The 27573-nt window shown below is 40.4% G+C and overlaps 1 protein-coding gene across 1 annotated transcript; it reads left to right on the top strand.

The window, feature by feature from the left end:
- The first annotated feature begins 1414 nt into the window (after nucleotides 1–1414).
- Nucleotides 1415–2591, top strand: LOC110620571 (brassinosteroid-responsive RING protein 1). Its single transcript, XM_021764360.2, has one exon. It carries the CDS (start codon nucleotides 1698–1700, stop codon nucleotides 2253–2255), a length of 558 nt encoding a protein of 185 aa, XP_021620052.1. The 5' UTR covers nucleotides 1415–1697; the 3' UTR covers nucleotides 2256–2591.
- The last annotated feature ends 24982 nt before the right edge of the window (nucleotides 2592–27573 follow it).

A 27573-nucleotide genomic window follows, 5' to 3' on the forward strand; every position in this document is an offset into this window, starting at 1 on the left:
GACATTATATAAATATTTACCTTTTTACGGTTTGTTTATTTATTCCATTATAAATTTAATAATATATAATGTTCATATTTATTTAATTTTATCCATTTTTTTGAAAATAATTTTATCTAAATTTTTTCTGAACTACAAACAAATTGAAAATGAGTTAAATTATTTAGAATTTGATCTGAATTGAAGTCGTAACCATAAAAAACTGTAATTATAATAATTTTAATATTGGATTGAAATCAAATCAAAATCATTAAAAATCTAAATTAAATCGAGCCAATTTTAATTTGAATTATCAAAATAAATCAAATATTCTTCAATACTATAAATATAGATCTATTTTCTTTTTTTCTTTATTCCAAGTAACATAAAACCTCTTTTATTTTCAGCAATTTATTGGTCATGTATTAAAAATAAAATTTATTAATTCAAATAATAATTTGGTAATGATAAACATGCTAAATTTATTTCTAAAGTATAGTTCTGATACAAAAAATACTTTATTTTATTTTTAAAATCAATTTTACACTAAACTTTCAATGAATGGCCTGGTCATATATGGCAAAAGATGGATAGATTTTAAAAATGTAAATCATGAATTGTCACCATAAGACTGAGCTAAGAAACTGATAAGCTGATACACGGTCCCACTTATTAAAAGAAAGACCTGAACACCGTAGCACCTGATTCTTTATCAAGACTCGCCCTCTCCTAAATAGATTGAATTTTCACATAAAATTATATAATTTAACATATTCATATTACATCTGTAATCATGGGATTCTTGATCAATTAGCTGTTGGGATTCTCTATCAATTAGCGGATACCAATCAAAATTTCAGGAAATGCTATAATTGACTTCATCTTCTTATAGTATAAAAGTTAATATACGCAGAAATCAACGTACGCATTTTTATACAACTACTCTTGACTTATAAGCAATTCCTTATATTTACTCTCTTCTTTAATTTACTGACTTGAGTGTCGGAGTGATTGTTACACCTCATATTTTATTTCTTATGAAGTGACCAATCGAAATACAATTTCATTTCAATCACATTATTAACATATAAATTGACTATTATAATTCAATTTAATTTTATTTTATTTTTAAAAAATCTCTTAAAATGTTTTTTAATATTTAATAAAATTTGATGTGTTTAAAATCTATATAATTAGAAAGTTAATTAAAAAAATATATTTTTTAATATATATAGAAAAGTAAAATAAATAAAGAATATGGAGCTGAGCGAGTAAATAATTATTATTTCTTAAGCATGCTCTTGCCAAGCGACGACTAAAAGGGCAAACGGACGACTTTCCTTTGGCCTTATTCTCTTTCGCGGCCCACCACCAACTAAAGTATCGCATGAAAAATACAACCAAATTTCAAATCTCAAGAGATGAGACTAAGGGGCTACTTTTTTTCCACGTTACTCTTTTAACATTCTCTCACGCTCTCTCGCACAAACTACAGCCACAAATTCATGGGTTCTCCTCCTTGTTCTATAAAGATGCCAAAATGTTTTGGTATCAGATTCAATTTAGTTACCACTCCTAATCAGGCTAAATAAATCATAAAACGACGTTGACAGATCATCACAAATCCCAATTGCAGTTTCTCCGCTTCTTCAAATCCTTAGCCCCTCTCTCTCTTTTTCTCTCTCTCTCTCTGTGTGACACCAAACAGCCAGAGATTCATGGGTTTTCCTTCTGTTTCTATGAAGATGCCACAATGCTTTGGTATCAACTTCCTGCTAATTCTGATAACTTACTTCAAGATTGCTTTCACAAGGTTCCTCACCCAATTGTGCCTGCTTAAGCCGCAACAACAAGCTTATACTACTGAGGAAGAGACCACAAATTATGTTCTCATAATCGACAGACTTTGCCCAACGCCCATTCCTGTCCCTGTCAATATTCTCACAGCCCTGATCAAGAGGAGACTTCCAGTGACAAAATTCCATAATATCCTCCATAGGTTGGGAAAGGATGAAGACGAAGATGAAGAGTGCATATGCCCTGTTTGCGCAGATTCTATAAAGAACAGAGACGAAATCAGAGAGTTATGCAACTGTTCTCATGTGTTTCACAAGGATTGCCTAGACAAATGGGTAGATGAGGGTCAGGTTACTTGCCCATTATGCAGATCCATGCTGTTTCCAGAAAACATGTGGACAAGATCTGCAGGAGGTCCATGGATGATTGAGAGAAGTGCTCTGTTTTCTGGTGGGAACCCTGCGATGGAAGAAAATTAAAAATGAGACATTTAAGATCCCTTCTGCTTCTAGGTATATTATGGACTGCCAGAAATCTAATGAAGATCTGTAAGTGATGCAGAGGAATTTATATCATCTCTGATGATCATCCACCAATACAAGCAAAGGAAGGTGTTATCAACTCAGTATCATCCCCACTCATCTCTACTGTAAAGTTCGGGGAAAAAGAAAATTCTCTAGTTTAAAGTTCGAAAATAAATAAATCTCTAGAGTAAAGGTTCTTTCGGATCTGCCTGTGCTTGCATTGCATTATTTACTTTTTTTTTTTTTATATTATAATTTATAAATTGATTGTTACAATCTTATTTAATTTTATCTTATTTGTAATATAATTTTTAATTATTTATTTTTTTAAATGAGATTTCAAATTATCTTTCACATTTAATTTAAATCATAGGTTATTAATAATGATTTTACTGTTTCAATAAAACTTAATATTTTTATTTTATATTAAAAATAATATAATTGAAATTTAATAGAAAAAATTGTCCATTAATTAAAAAAACTAAAATTTCTTTATATACGAAAAAAAAATAAAGTAAATAAAAATTATTAAACATAGAGTAATATACTTTTATTTAATGTAAATTGATAAATAAAAATTTAATTTCAAAATATTTAATAATATAATTATTTTTATATTTTAATAAAATATTAAAAATAAATAAAATTTATTGTCATAAATATATTAATTACATATTTATCTTCATAATATAACATTTTTTTAATAAAAATATTTAAAAATGGAGACTCGAATTTAAAGATGGTACTTGAGTTATATACCTTCATCTAATATTAGTATTTTATTTAAATTAAAATTGTTAAAAACTTATATTAGTATTTAACAAAAATTATTAACAATTTACATTAAAATTTAATCTATTAAATTAAATGTTTTTTATAATCTAGAATAATATTTAAAATAATTAAAATAAAAAATAGTATTTAAAAAATTATAAAAAATTAATATTTTTAATAATGCATATTTGATATCATTGCTAATAATAAATTTAGTGACAATGTAGCTATTGTTAGAAAAAATTTATTTTGAGTATAATGTGTCAGTAAAGCTATTAGTATAAGTTATATTCTAAAATCTTTTACGATGAATATTTTTATTGATAAACAAAATCTATTCATTCCTAAATTGTGTTGCTAAAAATTTTAGCATAAGTTATGTCATAAAACCTTTGAGGATAAAATTGTCGGTAATAATAGTTAGCAATTTTTTTTTTGTTATAGATTAAATTTCTATAAGATTTATTTTTTAAAAATATCATTTTCTTGATTTGGGAATTAATAATTTTAATTAGTTGAAATTAATTTTTTCACTATGTCCATAAAAATACATATATGTGTTTTTTTTTAATTTTTCAATATTATTCAAAAAAATAATTGAAAAATAGGGCGTAGCATGTCCTGATTTTAGCATGTCCTAATTTTAGCATGTCGTAATTTTAGCATGAACATGCTTTTCAGTTTAGAGCTACAAGAGGCGAGTAAAAACTAAACTGAACTGTTTTTTTTTAAGTTAAAAGATTTCAATCAAGTATGTTCATGCATCATGAATGCATACGTTAATATAGGGTTATTGCTTTAGAATCACAAATATGTTGTATTGCATTTTTCTATTTGTTGATATTAGATAGATGTTGGATAATTCACTAGTCCTTGATAAATGGTATGATATGATGCTTATGAAAGTATAGATTGAGACTCATTCTACACCCCAATACTATGTTAAAGAGAAAGACCAAGTTGGCCTATTCTACGCTCTTAGCACTATAGTTTATATTATTTTTTTAAGAGGAAGTCCTGAGGATCATCTGTTATGGGTCGTGCACTATTGGAGACATATAGGGCTACTAGTGACAAGTCCATCGTTTTATGCATGTGATGCATATACACAAGAATTTAATTTAAAAGATTTATTTTATTGTGTATATTTGTACTCACTAGGCTATCCATATAACTTACCCCTTTTCCCTAACCCCGTAGATTTGCAGGTTTGGAGATAAAGTTAAGGACCATAGAGATTAGAGTGTTATTTTTTATAGTAGTTTCGTAGTGGACATGTAATTTTTTTATTATGGTTTAGAATTGTGTAATGCACTAGTATTAGTTCTAAACCCTAGTTTTGATGTGATCTCTGTTATATGTAAAAGTTTAAAATTCTTATGTTAATGTTTATGTTAAACTTTATGGCACGTGTATGATACACAGAGCTTTTGTTGAGAGCTCCTAAGTGCATGTTTATGTTTTTACAAATATTCACGTACACATGCTCACTTTCATTCATGATAAATTTTTCATGTATGTTTGAGAACATAATAGGATTCTATCATCAATAGAGTTTGTGTGTTAGGCTTTCTGAAGGTTTCAGTGATCTTATGTCGATCTGAACTCTAATGTTAGTGACGATCCTAATTGGAGTCTTTATAGATTAGTATCAAAACCCTAGATTTATATGGTCAAACCTAGAGTTTTAGGCTCATAGATGTTAGCAGGCTCATAGATGTTAGCATAATTAGGAAAATACATGTCCATTAGGGGTAGGATGTAGTGCCTTGCTCTATTACATATATATGCTTATATGATGTCATGAATATGACCATGCGGATTTTATGTTATATTTGTTATGGGTTCCTGTATGCTCACATGAATTATATGATTGCTAATGTCTTGATTTTTTTATTCTTTTTTTTTAGAAGTGAGGATGCATGACTTATGTCGATCTACATAAATGTTCGATGCCCTACTTAAGAATAAAGGTATGGATGCCCTTCCCCCTGTTGCTCCATCAAGAGCTCGGACAAGTAGAAGTAATAGAAGAAAAGCATCAAGTGATCCTAGAAGGTCTTTTAATGTAGGATAACAGATATGGGTAAGATTTCAGTAGATGATAGGGAATCAGTGGGTGATGAGTAAAGAGGAGATGGAATTCTAGGTGATGGCAACAAAAAGAGAGGGCATGAAAAGAGTCAAAAGGAGGAGCAGAAGGCGTTTAGGGCTCAAGATAAGCTTATTTACCTCAATACTAGTACTACCGAATAGGACCTAAGTATACGATGAAAAGTTCATCAGATTACTCTCTCCCACCCTTATCCCTCATACATGCCCTAACCACTATACTACTCACCTTATTCACCCTACACCATGTATTCGCCTCTATCCTATTGTTAGAACCTAATAAACCCTAATACAAGGAGTACAATACTACCACTACCACCTCCCCCCTACAGAAGCAGTAGTTCCTAAAATCTAACCACCTAGAACCGACTTACAACATGAAGCAAGGTTAAGGTAATAGATTACCTGAAGTTGGATACTCTTAAGTATGAGGGAAATGACCTGTTTGAGTATATGAAGGCAATGAAAATGATTGTTAATGAGTTAGAAGCTAGTGATAGCAGAGCCATTCAGATGTAAGGTTCATTATGAAATGTAAGAAGGCAAAGGAGTAATTCAAGAATTACATGGAATGAAAGCTAGAAAGGTTGGTATGGGAATATTTTGCAAATGAATTTGCAGGATGGGAATTTTTGGATAGTTCTAGAGAATTGAAAGTAATAGAGTTTTAGCAGTTGAGGCAGACTGAAGAGATGAGTATGGATAAATATATAAACAAGTTTTTGGATTTGTTGTAGTATATGGGACAGGCTTATGATATAGAGTAGAAAAAAGCTATGAGGTATGCCGTGACACTTTATTCCATGTATTCCTTCCTTATTTTAGCAGTACAAAGAGAGAGTTTCCACACTATTATAGATGCAGCTAGAAAGATGGAGGCCAATGCCATCACATAAGGGACTGTGAAATAATAGGTGGCATAATCATCAAGTTTCAAAGCTTTGGGTATAAAAAATTTTGATCTCTTTTTTTTACATACAACCATCATAAGAAGTAAGAAATGGGGGAAGTCTATAAAAAAAGTAAGAAGAATAAGTTGTGGAACAAGTTAAAGTCAATTCTAGGTATGAGTAGTGGTTCAAGCTATAGTTCAGACAACTTTAATTGTCTCAAGTGTGGAAAGCCACACAAGGTGTAAAAGGCGAGGTAGAGGAAGAGGGACAATCTCTTCTTCAATAGGTTCCCAAATGGAAGGTCCTTTATCTCTAACATGGGTTTTTCTAGAATTATTACTCTATTGACACTCATACTTTTTAATTTCTTTATCAGAGCATCAAATTTGGCATTTTATCAAGCTGAGTGCATTGACTTCAAGGACTCCAACTGTCTTTCTAGAATTATTGCTCTATTGATAATGCTGACTAACACCCTTGTCTATATGAGCATAAGCTTCATTTAGTGAAAACTCTATTAAATCTTCTGTAAAGAATGCTTCAATAATATTCCGAAAAGCAGGTGATATCCTATTGTAAAATTACTAAACAATTTACTACTTGGGGATACATGCTGTGAGCATCTCCTCTGAATAGACTTATTCCTTCCTCATGCCTCATATAAAGATTCATCTGGGTGTGTCTGAAAGGTAGTGAGCTCCTCCCTTAACTTATCTAACTTCATCGGTGGAAAGCACTAATTAAAAAGGGCTAGAGAGAGCTAATGTAGTGATAGAACCTGGTGGCATAGAGTCTAACCACTATCTGGCTTTATCCTTTAGAGAAAAGGAGAATAAACTAGGTCAAATAGCATGCTCAATAACTCCATTCATCTTCACATAATCACTAATCTCCAAAAATAGTTCAGATGAGCATAGGGATTCTTCAGAGGTGTTCCCCTAAACTAATTTTCAGAATTATGAGTTCACAATTTAATTAAAAATAGACTAAAATTTAGCATTCAATAAATAGGAGATTACTTATTTGAAGGAAGTTTATCCTAAAGTACTTTAAGAATTTTTTCAAGGTGAAGAGATTATATTCTAATAAGATCAATACTTATTTTTATAATATCAAATCAAATAGAATTCATTAGGATTTATGATTAGCAATTAAATCAATGCAAAGCAGATACCAATACAAAGCAAGCATTAAATATACAAAAAATTGAATCAAATAGTGTAATATAAATTTATTGAGTAAAAGAAATTAAAGATTCATGTAATCAAAGTATTACTTTTCAAATCTTAAAATAAAGAAATGTACTCACTCATATTCAAAATTGTTAAAACAATCAAATTAAGAAAACAAGACATTAGGAAAATAGAACCACAATAGATCCAGGTTTGAAATTGATAGCTTGATCTTCTCATACTTTTGCTGTGACATCTCCTCTACGAACCAATGGTTTCCTCTCCTTTTATTCAATTTCTCCTTGGTACTCTCCATGTTTAGAATGATCTTCTAACTGACATTCTTTCTTTTTATTTCCCTATGACTTTCCCCCAATTCCAAATAACTTAAGACATCCTTTTGACTAAGCAAAATGTAATAAAATTGATTGGGTTGTGTTTATCTGCTAAAGTCGTATGAACTCATATAAATAAGCTTAATTTACAAAGGTCTTGCACATTATATAGGGTCGGTCTGTATAAACTACTATGCTCCCTGAAAATTTACATGAGATCATGTAATTTCTACAGGCCTATGTAGCCTTCTGAGCACTTCTAATATACCTTATTTGGTTATAAAAGGCCTCTATATTTGCATGTGTTCACCTCATAAAATTTAGGTTGAATTACATGGAGTTATTGAGTGTTTGACCTTTCTTATTTCAATTTGGCTATTCTCCATAAAATAGGCTGCTAAACATTCCAAAGTTACTAATAGAGGGAATTTTGACAAAATAAAAATTAAAAAAATTAAAATAAAAGGGATTTCATGCTGAAAAACTTAAAACAAAGATCCTAAATACTGCTAAATATAATTATATCAATCATTTAAACTATTCTACTATAGAATAGTCTTGCATTCTCCTAGAGATTGCAAATTTGCAACAGAACGCAATTTGTTTGCTATAGATTTGCAAAGAACCACTCTTAATTTGCCTGATACAGATTTACAAATTTTTGCAATTCCAATAAACATCAAACAATATTTCACTTGATCTTTGAATTCAACTATTCAATTCCATGACCTGAATGTTCATTAGGAATTATAATCATTATAGAATGAGGAAATTTAGAATTTTATTAATTAGAAATTTTATCACAAGTTTAACTATTTTTTCTTAATTTAGATTTGCTTAGTATTTCAAATTAGTATTTATTAGAATTCATACTTAGGTGCAACCAAAATAATAAATTAGGCAATAGGTTATCTTACCGAAGATAAAAGTTTGTGCATTAAAATTTTAATCCAAAATTAATAGTTCCAAATAGCTTGCCGTTTTAAATCCCTAAGAGATTCAACTGAATAACATAGTTTGCAATACAATTCCAATTAAATAGGAAAAAACAAGTTTTATTGTGAACATCTTAATATTTATATAAAATATACTTGTATAATGCTATTGTAATACCCGGCTAGAGTCCGGCATCGGAATTCTACTTTCCGATGGAGTTTCGGATGCCGAAAGTCTCTAGAAGGGTTAGATTTATGTTGTTCTAAAATGTTTTGGTATGTTTCATAGTTTTAAAGCATAAGGAAATGAGTTTTTGAGTGAAATGAACTAAGGCAGAAAAGTCAGGTTCGGCCGCCGAAGTTGAGGTTCGGCCGCCGAACATCAACTTTCGGTTTCACGTGTGGCCGCCGAAGGTGGTCTGGCCAGCCACCTATAAAAGGCCCTCAGTCGGTTGAAACGATAAGATCACCGTTTCTTTGACTTGCTGAGGTGGACCCTGTCCTTTGTAGAGTTTTCTTCCTGTTTTCATTAAATCATGCAAAGATTTGATTGATTTTTATGGGTTTTTGAAGGTTTTGAGCTAAAAACACAAAGTTGTGAAGTTTAGAGAGTTTGACGGAGAGTTGCTCCAAAACTCCACGTTGGGATCGTTCATCTTCTTGTTGTCAAGAGGTAAGTGAAGATCCTGACCTTGTTTTTATGTTTTCTGAAGGTTTTATGAGGTTTTGGGGAAGAGTTGCATGAATAGGGTAAAAAGAGAGGTTTTGGTGATTTTGTGAGAAAAGCTTGTATATGTGTTGTATGTTTTGTGTTGTTGGGGTTTTTAGCTAGTTTTTGACCCCTTTGAGCATATACTTGGGTGTATGCAAGTTGAGGAATTGAGGTGGTTGAGTTTGGGAGAGGTTTGTGCATTTTGGCGTGAGGCAGAGCAAGGTTCTGCCTTGCTGATGAACCCAGCTTCGGCTGCCGAAGAATGGTTCGGCCGCCGAACCCATGAGGAGGTGGCTTCGGTTGCCCAAGCTTGCCCCCGAGCTTTTGGACTTTCGGCTCTGGAGGGGAGTTCGGCCGCCGAAGGTGCTGCCGAAGGATAGAGACTTTCGTCTCTGGAGTGCCTTTCAGCCCCCGAAACTTGCCTCCGAAAGGGTTCGCTGCCGAAAGTAGAGCTTCGGCCGCCGAAGGTGCATGAGTTTCGTCTTTGGAGAGGACTTTCGGCCGCCGAACCTGCCGCCGAAAGTGTCCTGTCCAGCTTTCCTTTGCTTGCTTTTCAGGGATGTTTGAGTGAGATTAAGGGGAGTCTTGGGGAGTTTCTTAGAGTTGTTCATAAGCTAGTTTGGTCCCTCATTTGAGTTTATCTGTGCTTACACAGACCAGAGGAACCAGAGAGAGCAGCAGTGAGTATTGCTCCAGAGTGTTCAGAGCCTGCAGAGTCAGTCCAGATAGCCAAAGGTGAGTGGAACTAAACTTAATTCTGTTAATTAAGAAATGGAATATTTTTAGCATATTTCATGCATCATGGATATACAGTAGGTTGATTGCATTAGAATTCACGAATATGTTGCATTGCATCGTTATTTGTTGATGTGGGTGAATGCTGAATGATCCAATAGTCACTGAGATAAGTCCAGGAGCCTTTGACTACACCCTGGCAGGTATAGGAAAGTCCAGGAGCCTTTGACTACGCCCTGGCAATGGTAAGTACAGGTGTTATACACACATATACATATATGAGATAGGAAATCCAGGTGCCTTTGACTACGCCCTGGTATGAGATACTGGGACTATTTGGTGACAGGTTTACCCTTGATGTGGCTTGTCTGTGATATGATGCATTCCATGAGATCATGTTTTAATGATATGTTTTACTGTTCTACTCACTGGGCTATAGAGCTCATCCCACTCCCTTAACCCCAGTCTTGCAGGTTTAGTGTACAGTATACAGGGGAAGTCCAGCAGAGTTCAGGAAAAGAGAAGAGCTGTGTACTAGTTAGTGGACATGTAATATTAAAGAGCTGTAACAGTTGTGTAAACAGTTAGAATTGTGCTTGACTTAGTGATGATTGTGTTGTAAATCTTTTGTTATGTACATGATCTGTATATATGTATTTGTTTTATAGTGTATGTGAAAAACCAGGCTTAACAGGTATGAGTTAACCCATCTAGAGCAAGCTCTAGTCAGGGGTACAGAGTACAGAGTATAGAGTACAGAGTACAGAGATAGTGCATGCACAGGTTAAGCCTTGGGACAGAAAAGAGTTTTATTTTCACAGAAAATGTATGATCATGTATGAGATTTACAGGTACACAGAGAGTATAGCAGGCTTGCTACGGGTTCTGGCGACCTTAAGCCGACCTGAATCTTAGCGCCGGTGGCGGTCCATTTTGGGGTCGTTACAGATTGGTATCAGAGCCCTAGGTTCACATGATCGGACCTCTAGAGAGAGTGTTGGGCTCATAGAGGCTAGAGGTAGTCAATCACAATAGGAAAGCATGTCCACTAGGATAGGGTGTTGAGTCCTATCTGTTTACTGCTATGACATGCCATGATTTGTATGTGCAGTATTGATATGTGATGTTTCTGTGCTAAAGTGCTATGTTATGTGTTGTTTTCCAGAGTTAAGATGCGAGGAACTCGTTGATCAGCTCGATTGACTGGAGTCCCACCAGATAGTAAGAGACCAGCTGCTCGTCCTCCTGCATTGCCAAGGGCAAGGTCTCAGAGATCTAGTAGGGAAGGTACGTCAATAGACCCTAGAAGGTCTGTAGATGAGAGCAGAAGAGGAACAGCTAGAGGAGGGAGATCAGAGGAAGTGAGGGAGGCTATGGAGGTTGACCAGTTAGTTGAGGAAAGCATGGGTGTAGACAGATTTGATGAAGGTATGGGAGAGTCTCAGGGAGGCGTTCAGACCTCAGGGTTTGGTTATCCAGCCTTTCCTCAGGATCCAGGGTATCCGATGGAAGGTATGTCAGAGTACTCGAGTTTTGTCCCATATCCTACTTACATGCCATATATGCCTTATCCTCAGTATTACCCACCATATCCTATGTATCCATCCTCACCTACCCATTTAAGTGCAGCACACCCAGAGCGAAATGAACCAGTACCTCCACCACCACAACCAGAACCAGTAGCTCCTGTTGCCCAAAGACAGCAACCTAGCTCATCTGGAGGTAAGGTGCAAATGACAGAGTACTTGAAATTGGATGCTCCGAAATTCAATTCAGGAGATGATCCATTTGAGTATCTGCGAACTGTGAAGATGATCACTGATGAGTTGGGAGCAGATGATAGCAGAGCCATAGAAATGGCGGGGTTTACACTTAAGTGTAAGAAAGCTCGAGAATGGTTCAAGAACTATGTGGAGCCGAGGATAGACAGCATGTCATGGGGAGAGTTCGCCAATGAGTTTGCAGGGTGGGCTTTTCCTGATAGCTCCAGGGAGATGAAAGTAATAGAATTTGAGCAGTTGAGACAGACAGACGAGATGAGTGTTGACGAGTTTACAGATAAGTTTCTGGATTTGCTTCAGTATGTGGGTCAAGCCTATGATACTGATCAGAAGAAGGCAAGGAGATATACTATGAGATTGCATCCCAGGTATTCTTCCTTGATTCTTCCAGTAGAGAAGGAGAATTTCCACTCTATCGTGGATGCAGCCAGGAAAATGGAAGCAAGTGCCAATATTCAGAGACAGTCAAAGGCACAGGCTTCGGGTTCGAAGGCCCCCAGTTCAGGAACTTCAGGCAGTAAGAGATGGGATAGAGCAAAAGGAACAAAGAGTAAGTTCTGGAGTAAAGTCAAGTCAGGTCTGGGAATGGGTAGTGGCTCAAGCTCTGGCGCAAGCAGTCCAGTATGTAGAAGATGTGGGAGACTACACAAGGGAGCTTGTCAGTTGGGATCTTCAGCCTGTTTTAGGTGTGGACATGAAGGGCACTTTGCTCGGGATTGTCCTTGTAACAGCCCGGAAACCGGTACACCTCTTGTAACGGCCCCAAACTGTTCGGCACTAGGATCCAGATAGGCTTAAGGCCGCCGGGACCCGTAGTAAGCCTCTAGACATCCTGAACTCTAGGTAAAATCCCATACATGATCAGCATTTTCATAAAAACTTAAGCTTTTTCAGAAAGCCTTTAAACTTTTTCTTTATTTCAGCTTGACCTATGTATAGAAACATAGAACTTCATACTAGATGAGTCATCAAGCTAGCTGTAAAAACATATCCGCTTTGGGTCAAGGGATTGAGACCCTTTCTTCCCTCACGACCATACATACTTCAAACCATTAAAACATTACATATAACTTGAAAACATTCTTAAAACATTTCTTTAACTTTCATACTGATCCTGCAAAACCAAGGGATTTACCAACACTAGGCAAAGCACAACTCTATACTATACATCTCACATACTTTTCTTAGCTTGGCTCTATCTCTTATAACATACTCATTACTCTTTCCATTCATCATATTCTTTATATACATAAGGACCATACATCAAGTCCATCTATCATGTCCATAAATCATCATTATCCACTACTAAGCTAAACAAGCATACAAAACATACATAGCATTACATAACATATCATCTCTTTAACAACTTCCTTACATAACATCCTCTATAATCATAAACATACACATCAAGCCTTACTCAAACATAAACAAAACATAGCTAAGCTATTACAACCAAACATGGCAACCCATGCTTGAACCTCTTCTTTCCCATAGCTCTATCTGACTTACTCTGGCTTACTTACTCTGGCCCTGCAAAAACTGGGGTTAAGGGAATGGGGTGAGCTACAAGAGCCCAGTGAGCAGAAACTAAAAACATTTGCTTTAATTCCTCCATTTTTAGGTATATTATTATTCATTTTATTATTATTATTATTATTATTATTTAACTTTTTCTTTCTTTTTCTTATTCATGCTTTCATGAAATGCGTCATATCACAACGAATACACATCAAACATTTCTTCCCCGCTTGAGTTCACGCTAGCAATCTCTTCCTCTTGCGGGTGATTTTAGAGGGTTCTCGAAACGTCCTTCCCCTCAGGGTTAGACATGACCCCAACATTCCCTCTGTCAAAACTTAGCCCCGAAGGAGCTCTCATAGGGCTTTCCTACATGTACTTGCCCGACTGACAAAGACTCATTGACAGACTTGTGGGCTATTGAGGTCGCCTTGGTCCACCCATCACATCATATACACAGCAATTTATGCAATGCGTCATATTCGTGAAACTAGTGCAATCATCCTATTACATATAAACATGATGCATGCATATGCTTTAGGCATTTGAATTCCTTAAAATAAAAGATGCATTAGACATTTGATTTCTTAAAATAAAAGATTAGGTTTAGTTCTACTCACCTCCTGGCAGACGCTGACAGACTCTGCAACTGCTAGCACTACTGGCCTCCTCGGTCCCTCGGGTCCGATCCTACACAGGTGGACTCGAATGAGGTGCCAAACATACTCTAAACAACTCATAAACATACCCCCAAAAACCCCTCTAAACATCACTAAAACATGCATAGGAAACACCCAAGAAACGGCTGGACAGGGCACTTTCGGCGGCACCTTCGGCGGCCGAAAGCCCCTTCCAGAGACGAAACTCAGGTAGGTTCGGCGGCAGGTTCGGCGGCCGAAACTCCTGAACAGAAACGAAAGTCCCTCCTTCAGGGGCACGTTCGGCAGCCTAAAGACTGCCTCCCATGCAGGTTCGGCGGCCGAAACTCCTTTCGGCGGCCGAACCTGGTCCCCTCTGGACGACAGGTCCGATTCTGCCAAGCCAAAAACCAAACTCAAATATACCCAAATCCTCACATACTCTCTCCCAATCATGCATACTCACTCCCACATGCATAAAGGGGCATAAACTAACATAAACTCCTCAACACAAACATCACATAACATACATTGGGTATAAAACCCACATAAACCTTAAACATGCATTTCTACCCAAACTCAACCATCAAACTCTATAAAACTTACTTAAAACTTCATTAAACATAAGGAAAAGCAAGGATCTACACTAACCTCTTGGAGATCGAGGGTTGGTGTGACCCGAACCTTGGAGATGTGGAGGAAACTAGCTCCGGGGTCTCCAAGCTCCAAATCCTTGATCCAAGCTTAAAACTCTTCAAAACCAAGAATGAAACTCATAAAAACCATAGAAGATGAAGGAAAACGTGAAATCGACCAAGGGAGGACATGAACTCACCTTGGCACGAGAATGGGGAGGAAAACTCGCCCATTTTCGGTCTGAGGCCTTTTATAGGCGACCGGCTGAGCCACATTCGGCGGCCAAACCAGCACCCTAAAGTCCCCCATGTTCGGCGGCCGAACTTGAGGTTCGGCAGCCGAACCTGGTTTCTGCCCAACTCAACTTTCGAAAGCCAAAAGTCCATCCGAAACCATCTCATGTTCGGCGGCCGAACATCACCTTCGGCGGCCGAACCTGGGTTCTTCCTCCTTGGCCTTTTCTCTTCAAAACTCAATTCATTTTCATTTAAAACCATGAAATCATGTGAAAACATTTTAGAAAACACATTCTACCCTTCTAGAGAGATCCAACACCCTAGATTCCGCCGGAAGGCAGGAATCCCGATGCCGGATTCTAGCCGGGTATTACATTCTTCCCCCCTTCAAGAACATTCGTCCCCGAATGTTCCACAAACAAACAGGCATCTGAAACATAGCATCAATCATACATAAACAAGCAAAACCTAAAAACCTCTCTCCTAAAAGAGAGACACGGCACTGCCGGAGTCAAAACTCCCGGTTCTCCTAAGAACACTCTTCCAATAGGAGACACCTCTAGCAATACCCAACTTCCTCTGAAACTCAACGCTTCCACTGCGCTACTCTGATCCTTACTCTTCTCTTCTCTTCTCATCTTTACTAACTGGCTTCTTCTCACTGCTAACCCAAACTAACTCTAACTCTCACAGGTAGTACCCGAATTTCAGATCTATCTTTGGAAACAAACAGTTCCTACTAGCTGCTCCCATAGATCATCAATCCAAGGTAGAGGTTACCTGCTCGTGGTAGTAACCCTGCACAACTGCTTACAGTCGCTACAAAGGCTCAAGGATCCATCCTTCCTTTCCCGCACAACACTGGAACATTCCAGGGTGAGGTACTGGGTCGGATAAAACCCTCGTCTACCAAGCACTCCTCTACTCCTACACTCCTCCTATAACTCTGCAGGTACCATCCTGTGAGGAAATAGAGAAACGGTTCTGGTACCAAGTACCACTTCTGAACCAAACTCTACCTTCCTGACCGATGACCAACCTGACACTATCCTGGAACCTCTGAACACTCTTACTATCTATACACCCTACGAGCCTGACAGCTGACATCAAACTTCTAGGCATCCTACTCGGTTCTCTCCACGGACTTACTATGATCCATTCTGTACTCCGATTCTGACTACCTTGCACTGCAGACTCAGGTAGTACCAGTACCACAAGTAGAAAAACCAATCCATCCCCCGAATGACATCCAGACAATCAAGTCTCGGACCTCAAAATCGGGTGGAAGGCATCCACCCTCACCTGATACTGGACTGAACCGGCAGACCAACTCTGCCACAGATGGCTCACATCTACAAGCCCCAAAGAGAACTCTCTACCCCCAGAAGCTATCAACTCAGCCTTTCAAAGGCTCCTAGAGCAACAACAGAAAAGGAAGCACACTAGGGTTCACAACAACAACACATCAGAACATGCAAAAGTGAGCGTACCTGGCATCACTGTGTTCGATGTGTCTGCTCCCCTTCCTGGAACACTGGCTTGGGCCACATAACTTGGAGCTAACTGTTGGGACCGTCCCATCCTGGGTGCAGTAGGACACTCACGTACCATGTGCCCATCCTGTCCGCACCTAAAGCATGCCGTAGTCCCTGCCAGACAGACTCCCTTGTGTGGTCTCCCACACCTCAAACATCTTGTAGCCCCTCGGCCAGAACTCAAACCATCTTCAGCATCTAGCCTAAACCTCTGCCAAAACTTGTCCTTCTTCGACCTTCTCAGGCCTCTATTCCCTTTCCTTGGGGTTTTTCCCCACCTTTTATCTCTACTGGCAGCTGTACTCAGCATGGAGGGATCAACTTCCCTTGAACTTGAATTCTCAGAATCCTTAGACTCTCCCATGCAGTCCTCATCCATATTCACTTGCACACCTATGTCCCTCCTCTGCACCATTCCTTCTCTACTGACATCAACAGACCTTCCAGGGTCTCTTGATGTTTCCCCACTGCCAACCATACCTGACTGTACTCCTGGCAGAACGGGAGGAAAGGTCTCCGTACCTTCCCACTCAGACGGATCTGACTCCACAGATCGACTAGCACCTTGCATCTTCAGTTCTTCTGAAAACACAACAAGCGCACCGGTACACATAAGCATCACATCACATAGCATGGCATCATAACACATAGCATGCATCATATCATATGGTCCATGTGACAAACACATGACCCCTCATGCAATATATATCATGGATGAACCTGTCACCTATAGCCTACAACATAGCAGAACATGCCTCGACCAACTGTGCCAAAGGCCATACCTGGTCTCTCAGCCCATCTCATATCAGTACATATTATGCCATTTCGTAGCTAGGGGACTATCAACATCCATAATACAAACATAAATGCACATGCACCACACATGGCATTACACATCATCAAACAAGACGGAACTCCCCTTCCGATCCTAGTGGACATGATCTTACTCTGAATCTTTCTTATTGTGCTTGCCCTTCTATGACATCTAAACCAACCTCTTTCCGATGTGGGATATCTCTAATCCTTGAGCATCTTTGCTCAACACACCGTACTTATGAGGCCCAAAGCTTTGATACCAACTGTAACAGCCCGGAAACCGGTACACCTCTTGTAACGGCCCCAAACTGTTTGGCACTAGGATCCAGATCGGCTTAAGGCCGCCGGGACCCGTAGTAAGCCTCTAGACATCCTGAACTCTAGGTAAAATCCCATACATGATCAGCATTTTCATAAAAACTTAAGCTTTTTCAGAAAGCCTTTAAACTTTTTCTTTATTTCAGCTTGACCTATGTATAGAAACATAGAACTTCATACTAGATGAGTCATCAAGCTAGCTGTAAAAACATATCCGCTTTGGGTCAAGGGATTGAGACCCTTTCTTCCCTCACGGCCATACATACTTCAAACCATTAAAACATTACATATAACTTGAAAACATTCTTAAAACATTTCTTTAACTTTCATACTGATCCTGCAAAACCAAGGGATTTACCAACACTAGGCAAAGCACAACTCTATACTATACATCTCACTTACTTTTCTTAGCTTGGCTCTATCTCTTATAACATACTCATTACTCTTTCCATTCATCATATTCTTTATATACATAAGGACCCTACATCAAGTCCATCTATCATGTCCATAAATCATCATTATCCACTACTAAGCTAAACAAGCATACAAAACATACATAGCATTACATAACATATCATCTCTTTAACAACTTCCTTACATAACATCCTCTATAATCATAAACATACACATCAAGCCTTACTCAAACATAAACAAAACATAGCTAAGCTATTACAACCAAACATGGCAACCCATGCTTGAACCTCTTCTTTCCCATAGCTCTATCTGACTTACTCTGGCCCTGCAAAAACTGGGGTTAAGGGAATGGGGTGAGCTACAAGAGCCCAGTGAGCAGAAACTAAAAACATTTGCTTTAATTCCTCCATTTTTAGGTATATTATTATTCATTTTATTATTATTATTATTATTATTATTTAACTTTTTCTTTCTTTTTCTTATTCATGCTTTCATGAAATGCGTCATATCACAACGAATACACATCAAACATTTCTTCCCCGCTTGAGTTCACGCTAGCAATCTCTTCCTCTTGCGGGTGATTTTAGAGGGTTCTCGAAACGTCCTTCCCCTCAGGGTTAGACATGACCCCAACATTCCCTCTGTCAAAACTTGGCCCCGAAGGAGCTCTCATAGGGCTTTCCTACATGTACTTGCCCGACTGACAAAGACTCATTGACAGACTTGTGGGCTATTGAGGTCGCCTTGGTCCACCCATCACATCATATACACAGCAATTTATGCAATGCGTCATATTCGTGAAACTAGTGCAATCATCCTATTACATATAAACATGATGCATGCATATGCTTTAGGCATTTGAATTCCTTAAAATAAAAGATGCATTAGACATTTGATTTCTTAAAATAAAAGATTAGGTTTAGTTCTACTCACCTCCTGGCAGACGCTGACAGACTCTGCAACTGCTAGCACTACTGGCCTCCTCGGTCCCTCGGGTCCGATCCTACACAGGTGGACTCGAATGAGGTGCCAAACATACTCTAAACAACTCATAAACATACCCCCAAAAACCCCTCTAAACATCACTAAAACATGCATAGGAAACACCCAAGAAACGGCTGGACAGGGCACTTTCGGCGGCACCTTCGGCGGCCGAAAGCCCCTTCCAGAGACGAAACTCAGGTAGGTTCGGCGGCAGGTTCGGCGGCCGAAACTCCTGAACAGAAACGAAAGTCCCTCCTTCGGCCGAACCTGGTCCCCTCCCATGCAGGTTCGGCGGTCGAAACTCCTTTCGGCGGCCGAACCTGGTCCCCTCTGGACGACAGGTCCGATTCTGCCAAGCCAAAAACCAAACTCAAATATACCCAAATCCTCACATACTCTCTCCCAATCATGCATACTCACTCCCACATGCATAAAGGGGCATAAACTAACATAAACTCCTCAACACAAACATCACATAACATACATTGGGTATAAAATCCACATAAACCTTAAACATGCATTTCTACCCAAACTCAACCATCAAACTCTATAAAACTTACTTAAAACTTCATTAAACATAAGGAAAAGCAAGGATCTACACTAACCTCTTGGAGATTGAGGGTTGGTGTGACCCGAACCTTGGAGATGTGGAGGAAACTAGCTCCGGGGTCTCCAAACTCCAAATCCTTGATCCAAGCTTAAAACTCTTCAAAACCAAGAATGAAACTCATAAAAACCATAGAAGATGAAGGAAAACGTGAAATCGACCAAGGGAGGACATGAACTCACCTTGGCACGAGAATGGGGAGGAAAACTCGCCCATTTTCGGTCTGAGGCCTTTTATAGGCGACCGGCTGAGCCACATTCGGCGGCCAAACCAGCACCCTAAAGTCCCCCATGTTCGGCGGCCTAACTTGAGGTTCGGCAGCCGAACCTGGTTTCTGCCCAACTCAACTTTCGGAAGCCAAAAGTCCATCCGAAACCATCTCATGTTCGGCGGCCGAACATCACCTTCGGCGGCCGAACCTGGGTTCTTCCTCCTTGACCTTTTCTCTTCAAAACTCAATTCATTTTCATTTAAAACCATGAAATCATGTGAAAACATTTTAGAAAACACATTCTACCCTTCTAGAGAGATCCAACACCCTAGATTCCGCCGGAAGGCAGGAATCCCGATGCCGGATTCTAGCCGGGTATTACAGTCCTCAGGTGACTTTTGCACCATCCCAGCATATGAGTTCAGGCAGTGTCGTGCAGCCAGCAGCTCCAGCCATGCCTCAGAGTAGTGGCAGAGGTAGAGGGAGAGGATCAGCCTCTACTTCAACAGCAGGTTCCCGAGGTGGAAATCCGGTAGCCCCAGCACGGATTTTCACTGTGACACAGGAGGAGGCTAATACGTCGAACACAGTAGTGTCAGGTAATCTCATCATTGGGTGTTCAGATGTGTATGCTTTGATGGACCCCGGTGCTTCTCATTCCTTTATTACTTCGAGAGCCATAGAGAGGTTGGGTTTGATCAGTTCTGAGTTAGAGTATCCTCTCTGGGTCAGTGGACCCAAGTGTGACCCATCAGTGGCAGTGTCAGTCTGTCGTTTCAGTCCAGTGTTCATAGAGGGTAGATGCCTTCCAGCTGACCTTGTGGTTCTAGACTTGACAGATTTTGATGTCATTCTAGGGATGGATTGGTTATCTGCATATGGTGCGACCTTGGACTGTAGAGAAAAGATAGTGAGTCTCAAAGACCAGGATGGGTCAGAGTGTGTCTTCAGGGGAGACAGGAGAGGTACACCCAGAGGTTTGATTTCAGCCCTTCAGGCTCGTCGTTTGCTTAGGAGCGGTTGTCCGGGGTTTCTAGCTCATGTGAGGGAGCTAGACAGTCAGGTTAGGGAACTAGCCACAGTACCAGTAGTCCGAGAGTTTCTAGATGTGTTCCCAGACGACCTTCCAGGACTACTACCTGGTAGGAAGATAGAGTTTGAAATTGAATTGCTGCCTGAGACCAGACCTATCTCTATTCCTCCCTACAGGATGGCGCCAGCAGAGTTAAAGGAGTTGAAAGAACAGTTGCAGGATTTAGTAGATAAGGGTTTCATCCGCCCTAGTACCCCACCTTGGGGTGCTCCAGTGCTCTTTGTCAGAAAGAAGGATGGATCCCTCAGACTTTGTATCGACTACAGACAGTTGAACAAGGTCACTACCAAGAACAGGTATCCTTTACCTCGGATTGATGATCTATTCGACCAGCTAGCTGGAGCAGGTTGTTTCTCTAAAATAGATCTGAGATCCGGGTATCATCAGTTGAGAGTCAGAGAGTCAGATGTGCCAAAGACAGCTTTCAGGACCAGATATGGGCATTATGAGTTCTTAGTGATGCCGTTCGGGTTGACTAACTCCCCTGCAGCATTCATGGATCTCATGAACCGAGTGTTCAGCGAGTTTCTGGATCACTTTGTTATTGTTTTTATCGATGACATCTTAGTGTATTCCAGAGATGCAGAGGAACATGCCCAGCATTTGAGGATAGTTCTGCAGAAACTGAGAGAGCATGGTTTGTATGCCAAGTTCTCTAAGTGTGAGTTTTGGTTGCGGAGCATTTCCTTCTTGGGACATGTGGTATCAGCAGAAGGAATTGAGGTAGATCCCAAGAAGATAGAGGCTGTAGCTAACTGGCCCAGACCCACTACAGTGACTGAGATTAAAAGCTTTCTGAGACTGGCAGGTTACTACAGGAGGTTCGTTCAGGACTTCTCAAAGATAGCAGCTCCTATGACCAAACTGACTCAGAAGAACCAGAAGTTTGTCTGGTCAGACCAGTGCGAGGAGAGCTTTGAGGAGCTCAAGAGGAGATTGACAACAGCACCAATGTTAGCTCTGCCTGTCAGTAATGAGGATTTCACAGTGTTCTGTGATGCATCTCGAGTGGGATTGGGTTGTGTTTTGATGCAGCGTGATCGGGTGATTGCTTATGCTTCTAGATAGTTGAAGAAGCACGAGTTGAATTACCCCACCCATGACCTCGAGATGGCAGCAGTTATTTTTGCCCTCAAGATGTGGCGGCGTTACCTCTACGGGGTTAAATGCGAGATCTTCACTGATCACAAGAGTTTACAGTACATCTTGAGTCAGAGAGAGCTGAATTTGAGGCAGAGAAGATGGGTAGAATTGCTCAGTGATTATGATTGTAAGATCCAGTATCATCCGGGTAAGGCGAATGTTGTGGCAGACGCCCTAAGCCGGAAGTCACTAGGCAGTTTATCCCATATAGCAGCAGAGCGGAGACCAGTCGTGATGGAGCTTTACAAGCTCTTAGAAGAGGGGTTAAAGCTAGAATTGTCTGGTACAGGTGCGTTGATAGCACAGATGAGAGTGACACCTGTGTTTCTCGACCAGATCGCTCAGAAACAGCATGAGGGCCCTGCGTTGATGACAATTGCCAGGACTGTTCAGTCAGGCAACAGTGCAGAATTCAGGTTTGACAGCAAAGGGATCCTTCGCTATGGGAGTTGACTTTGTGTACCAGATGTTAGCAGTTTGAAAGAAGACATTATGAGGGAAGCTCATAATGCGAGGTATAGTGTTCACCCGGGAGCCACCAAGATGTATCAGGATCTGAATAGGGTCTATTGGTGGCCAGCCATGAAGAAAGACGTGGTGCAGTTTGTGACAGCCTGTGAGGTTTGCCAGAGGGTGAAACTAGAGCATCAGAAACCAGCTGGAATGCTTAACCCACTGCCGATTCCAGAGTGGAAATGGGAGAACATAGCTATGGATTTTGTAGTGGGCTTACCAGCAGCGTCCAACAGGATAGACTCTATATGGGTGATTGTGGACAGACTCACGAAATGTGCTCATTTTCTTCCAGTTCGGAGTAACTATTCTGTGGATAAGTTGGCACAGGTATATCTGGATGAGATAGTGAGATTACATGAAGTCCCAGTGTCTATAGTTTCAGATAGAGGACCTCAGTTCACCTCCAGATTTTGGCGAAGTCTACAGAGTGCAATGGGCACGAGATTGGATTTTAGCACTGCTTTCCATCCGCAGACTGATGGACAGTCAGAAAGGACCATCCAGACCATAGAGGATATGCTTCGATTGTGTGTGTTAGACTTTGGCGGTTCTTGGAGGCAGCATCTACCTTTGGTGGAGTTTGCCTACAATAACAGCCATCATGCTAGCATAGGGATGGCTCCTTATGAAGCATTATATGGGAGGAAGTGCAGATCCCCTGTTTGCTGGGAAGAGGTAGGAGAGAAGGCTCTTGTAGGACCAGAGTTAGTAGAGATTACCAGTAGAATGGTGCCCATGATCAGAGAGAGAATCAGAACAGCGCAGAGCAGACAGAAAAGTTATGCAGACGTTCGCAGAAAGCAGTTAGAGTTTCAGGAGGGTAATATGGTATTGCTGAAGGTGTCTCCAATGAAAGGAGTGGTTCGTTTTGGAAGAAAAGGTAAGTTAGCTCCACGATACTTTGGACCCTTTGAGATCTTGCAGAGGATCGGGAATGTGTCGTATAAGCTGGATTTACCTGCTTCTATAGAGAGCATTCACCCGGTATTTCATGTTTCTATGCTACGGCAGTTTGTGTCAGTTCCGAGTCAGGTTCTGAGTGAGCCTGATGTGGAGATTCTTAGAGATCTCACGTATATAGAGCAACCAGTGCGGATTCTTGACACACAGATCAGACAGCTAAGGAACAAGGAGATTCCGATGGTGAAAGTTCTATGGAACCACCATAATCTAGAAGAATGCACTTGGGAGACGTGGGAGTCTATGCTTCAGCAGTATCCATATTTGTTTTGAGGTTAGTTTCCTCTTTTTTATGTGTTAGTTATTTGTTTTCGGAAGATTCGAGGACGAATGTTCTTAAGGGGGGGAGAATGTAATACCCGGCTAGAGTCCGGCATCGGAATTCTACTTTCCGATGGAGTTTCGGATGCCGAAAGTCTCTAGAAGGGTTAGATTTATGTTGTTCTAAAATGTTTTGGTATGTTTCATAGTTTTAAAGCATAAGGAAATGAGTTTTTGAGTGAAATGAACTAAGGCAGAAAAGCCAGGTTCGGCCGCCGAAGTTGAGGTTCGGCCGCCGAAGTTGAGGTTCGGCCGCTGAACATCAACTTTCGGTTTCACGTGTGGCCGCCGAAGGTGGTCTGGCCAGCCACCTATAAAAGGCCCTCAGTCGGTTGAAACGATAAGATCACCGTTTCTTTGACTTGCTGAGGTGGACCCTGTCCTTTGTAGAGTTTTCTTCCTGTTTTCATTAAATCATGCAAAGATTTGATTGATTTTTATGGGTTTTTGAAGGTTTTGAGCTAAAAACACAAAGTTGTGAAGTTTAGAGGGTTTGACGGAGAGTTGCTCCAAAACTCCACGTTGGGATCGTTCATCTTCTTGTTGTCAAGAGGTAAGTGAAGATCCTGACCTTGTTTTTATGTTTTCTGAAGGTTTTATGAGGTTTTGGGGAAGAGTTGCATGAATAGGGTAAAAAGAGAGGTTTTGGTGATTTTGTGAGAAAAGCTTGTATATGTGTTGTATGTTTTGTGTTGTTGGGGTTTTTAGCTAGGTTTTAACCCCTTTGAGCATATACTTGGGTGCATGCAAGTTGAGGAATTGAGGTGGTTGAGTTTGGGAGAGGTTTGTGCATTTTGGCGTGAGGCAGAGAAAGGTTCTGCCTTGTTGATGAACCCAGCTTCGGCCGCCGAAGAATGGTTTGGCCGCTGAACCCATGAGGAGGTGGCTTCGGTTGCCCAAGCTTGCCCCCGAGCTTTTGGACTTTCGGCTCTGGAGGGGAGTTCGGCCGCCGAAGGTACCGTCGAAGGATAGAGACTTTCGTCTCTGGAGTGCCTTTCAGCCCCTGAAATGTAACGACCCCAAAATGGACCGTCACCGGCGCTAGGATTCAGGTCGGCTTAAGGCCGCCAGAACCCGTAGCAAGCCTGCTATACTCTCTGTGTACCTGTAAACCTCATACATGATCATACATTTTCTGTGAAAATAAAAACTCTTTTCTGAACCAAGGCTTAACCTGTGCATGCACTATCTCTGTACTCTGTACTCATGTACTCATCCTGTACTCTGCTGAACTGTCCCTGTACACAGTACATTGAACCTGCAAAACTGGGGTTAAGGGAGTGGGATGAGCTCTATAGCCCAGTGAGTAGAACAGTAAAACATCTCGGTAAAATATGATCTCATGGAATGCACCATAGCACAGACAAGCCATATCAAGAGTAAACCTGTCACCACATAGTCCCAGTAACTCTGTGCCAGGGCATAGAATCGAGCACCTGGTCTTCCTGTCATATATGTATATGTGTATATAACACCTCTGTACTTACCATTGCTAGGGCGTAGTCAAAGGCTCCTGGACTTTGCTATACCTGCCAGGGCGTAGTCAAAGGCTCCTGGACTTCTCTATACCTGCCAGGGCGTAGTCAAAGGCTCCTGGACTTCCTGTCTGAGATTATTGGATCATTCAGCATTCACTCACATCATCAAATAACTATGCAATGCAACATATTCGTGGTTACTAATGCACTCAACCTATGGCATAATCATGATGCATGAGATATGCTAAAACATTACATTGTGCAAGTAAAGGAATTAAGTTTAGTTCCACTCACCTCTGGCTATCTGGACTGACTGACTCTGCAGGCTCTGAAACTCTGGAGCAGTACTCACTGCTGCTCTCTCTGGTTCCTCTGGTCTGTACCTATACAGATGGACTCAAATGAGGGACCAAACAAGCTTATGACTCACTCTCTTAACCTCCCCAAGAATCCCCTTAAACTCACTCACCTATCCATGCAAAGCATGCAAAAGAAAGCTGGACAGGACACTTTCAACGGCAGGTTCGGCGGCCGAAAGTCCTCTCCAGAGACGAAACTCAAGCACCTTCGGCGGCCGAATCTCAAGCTTCGGCGGCCGAACCCTTTCGGGGGCAAGTTTCGGGGGCCAAAAGGGACTCCAGAGACGAAAGTCTCTAACCTTCGGCGGCCGAAACCCCCAAACAGAGCCGAACATGCAAAACTCGCGGGGGCAAGCTGTGGCAGCCTAAGCCACCATGCAAGAGGTTCGGCGGCCGAATGAACCTTCGGCTGCCGAACCTGAGTTCATCCAGAACTCAGCCCCGACGGCAAACAAGCTCCTCCATCTCTTCAATCTCGCAAAACATGCAAACTTCAACTCCTCAACACACATATACTCATGTATATGTACAAAGGGGTCCAAAACTACCTAACAAACCCCAACAAACACATCAAACAGAACACATAATCATGCTTACATGCATAAACCATCAAAACACCCTTTGCACCTAAGCATGCATCTCTACCCAAACTTCATAAAACTTCTGTAAAACAGTAAAACATGTGCACGAGCTTCACTTACCTCCGGTAAACAAGAAGATGACCAATCTGAACAAAGAAAATGGATCACCGTCTCTTCAAACTCATAAACACTCAAAACTAAGCTTTTTACTTCAACCCTTCACCACCTTGTAAAAACCAACAAAACAACCCACTTTTGCAGGAGCTGTACAACATAGGAGACGTGGCCAAGCTTCTGGACAGGGTTTGGAGCCAACACCTGTCCAAACTGCTGACTAAGGAATGCTCAATTGTTGGCTAGCCAACTCAGCTTCGGCTGCCGAATCGCATGCAAAACCATGCAACATTCGGGGGCCGAACCTGAACTGCGGAAGCCGAACATTGGGCACTTTCGGCGGCCGAACTTACCTTCGGCGGCCGAACATGGCAAAAGTCTCCATAGCCTTTTCTCTCCAACCTCAAACCAACTCAAATCAATTCAACTCAAAACCTTAAAATTCAGCATAACACTGTAGGAAAACACAAATCCTACCCTTCTATAGCATTTCGACACCCCGGATTCCACCGGACGACAGGAATTCCGATGCCGAATTCTAGCCGGGTATTACATTCTCCCCCCTTAAACACATTCGTCCTCGAATGACAAACAAAGAACACATAACAAAAAAAATGAAAACTAACCTCAAAACAAAAATGGATACTGCTGGAGCATAGACTCCCGCGTCTCCCAGGTGCACTCTTCTAGATTATGGTGGTTCCATAGAACTTTCACCATCGGAATCTCTTTGTTCCTTAGCTGTCTGATCTGCGTGTCCAGAATCCGCACTGGCTGCTCGATATAGGTGAGATCGGTATGAATCTCCACCTCAGGCTCACTCAGAACCTGATTCGGATCTGACACAAACTGCCGTAGCATAGAAACATGAAATACCGGGTGAATTCTCTCCATAGAAGCAGGTAAATCCAGCTTATACGACACATTTCCGATCCTCTGCAACACCTCAAAGGGTCCAATGTACCGTGGAGCTAATTTACCCTTCTTCCCAAAACGAACCACTCCTTTCATTGGAGACACTTTCAGCAATACCCAATTACCCTCCTGGAACTCTAACTGTTTTCTGCGAACGTCTGCATAACTTTTCTGTCTGCTCTGCGCTGTTCTGATTCTCGCTCTGATTATGGGCACCATTCTACTGGTATGGTCTACTAACTCTGGCCCTGCAAGAGCCCTCTCTCCTATCTCTTCCCAGCAAACAGGGGATCTGCACTTCCTCCCATACAACGCTTCATAAGGAGCCATCCCGATGCTAGCATGATGGCTGTTGTTGTAGGCAAACTCCACCAGAGGTAGATGCTGCCTCCAAGAACCGCCAAAGTCTAACACACATAGTCGAAGCATAT

Source organism: Manihot esculenta, chromosome 1, assembly GCF_001659605.2.
Source record: "Manihot esculenta cultivar AM560-2 chromosome 1, M.esculenta_v8, whole genome shotgun sequence".
Lineage (NCBI taxonomy): Eukaryota > Viridiplantae > Streptophyta > Magnoliopsida > Malpighiales > Euphorbiaceae > Manihot > Manihot esculenta.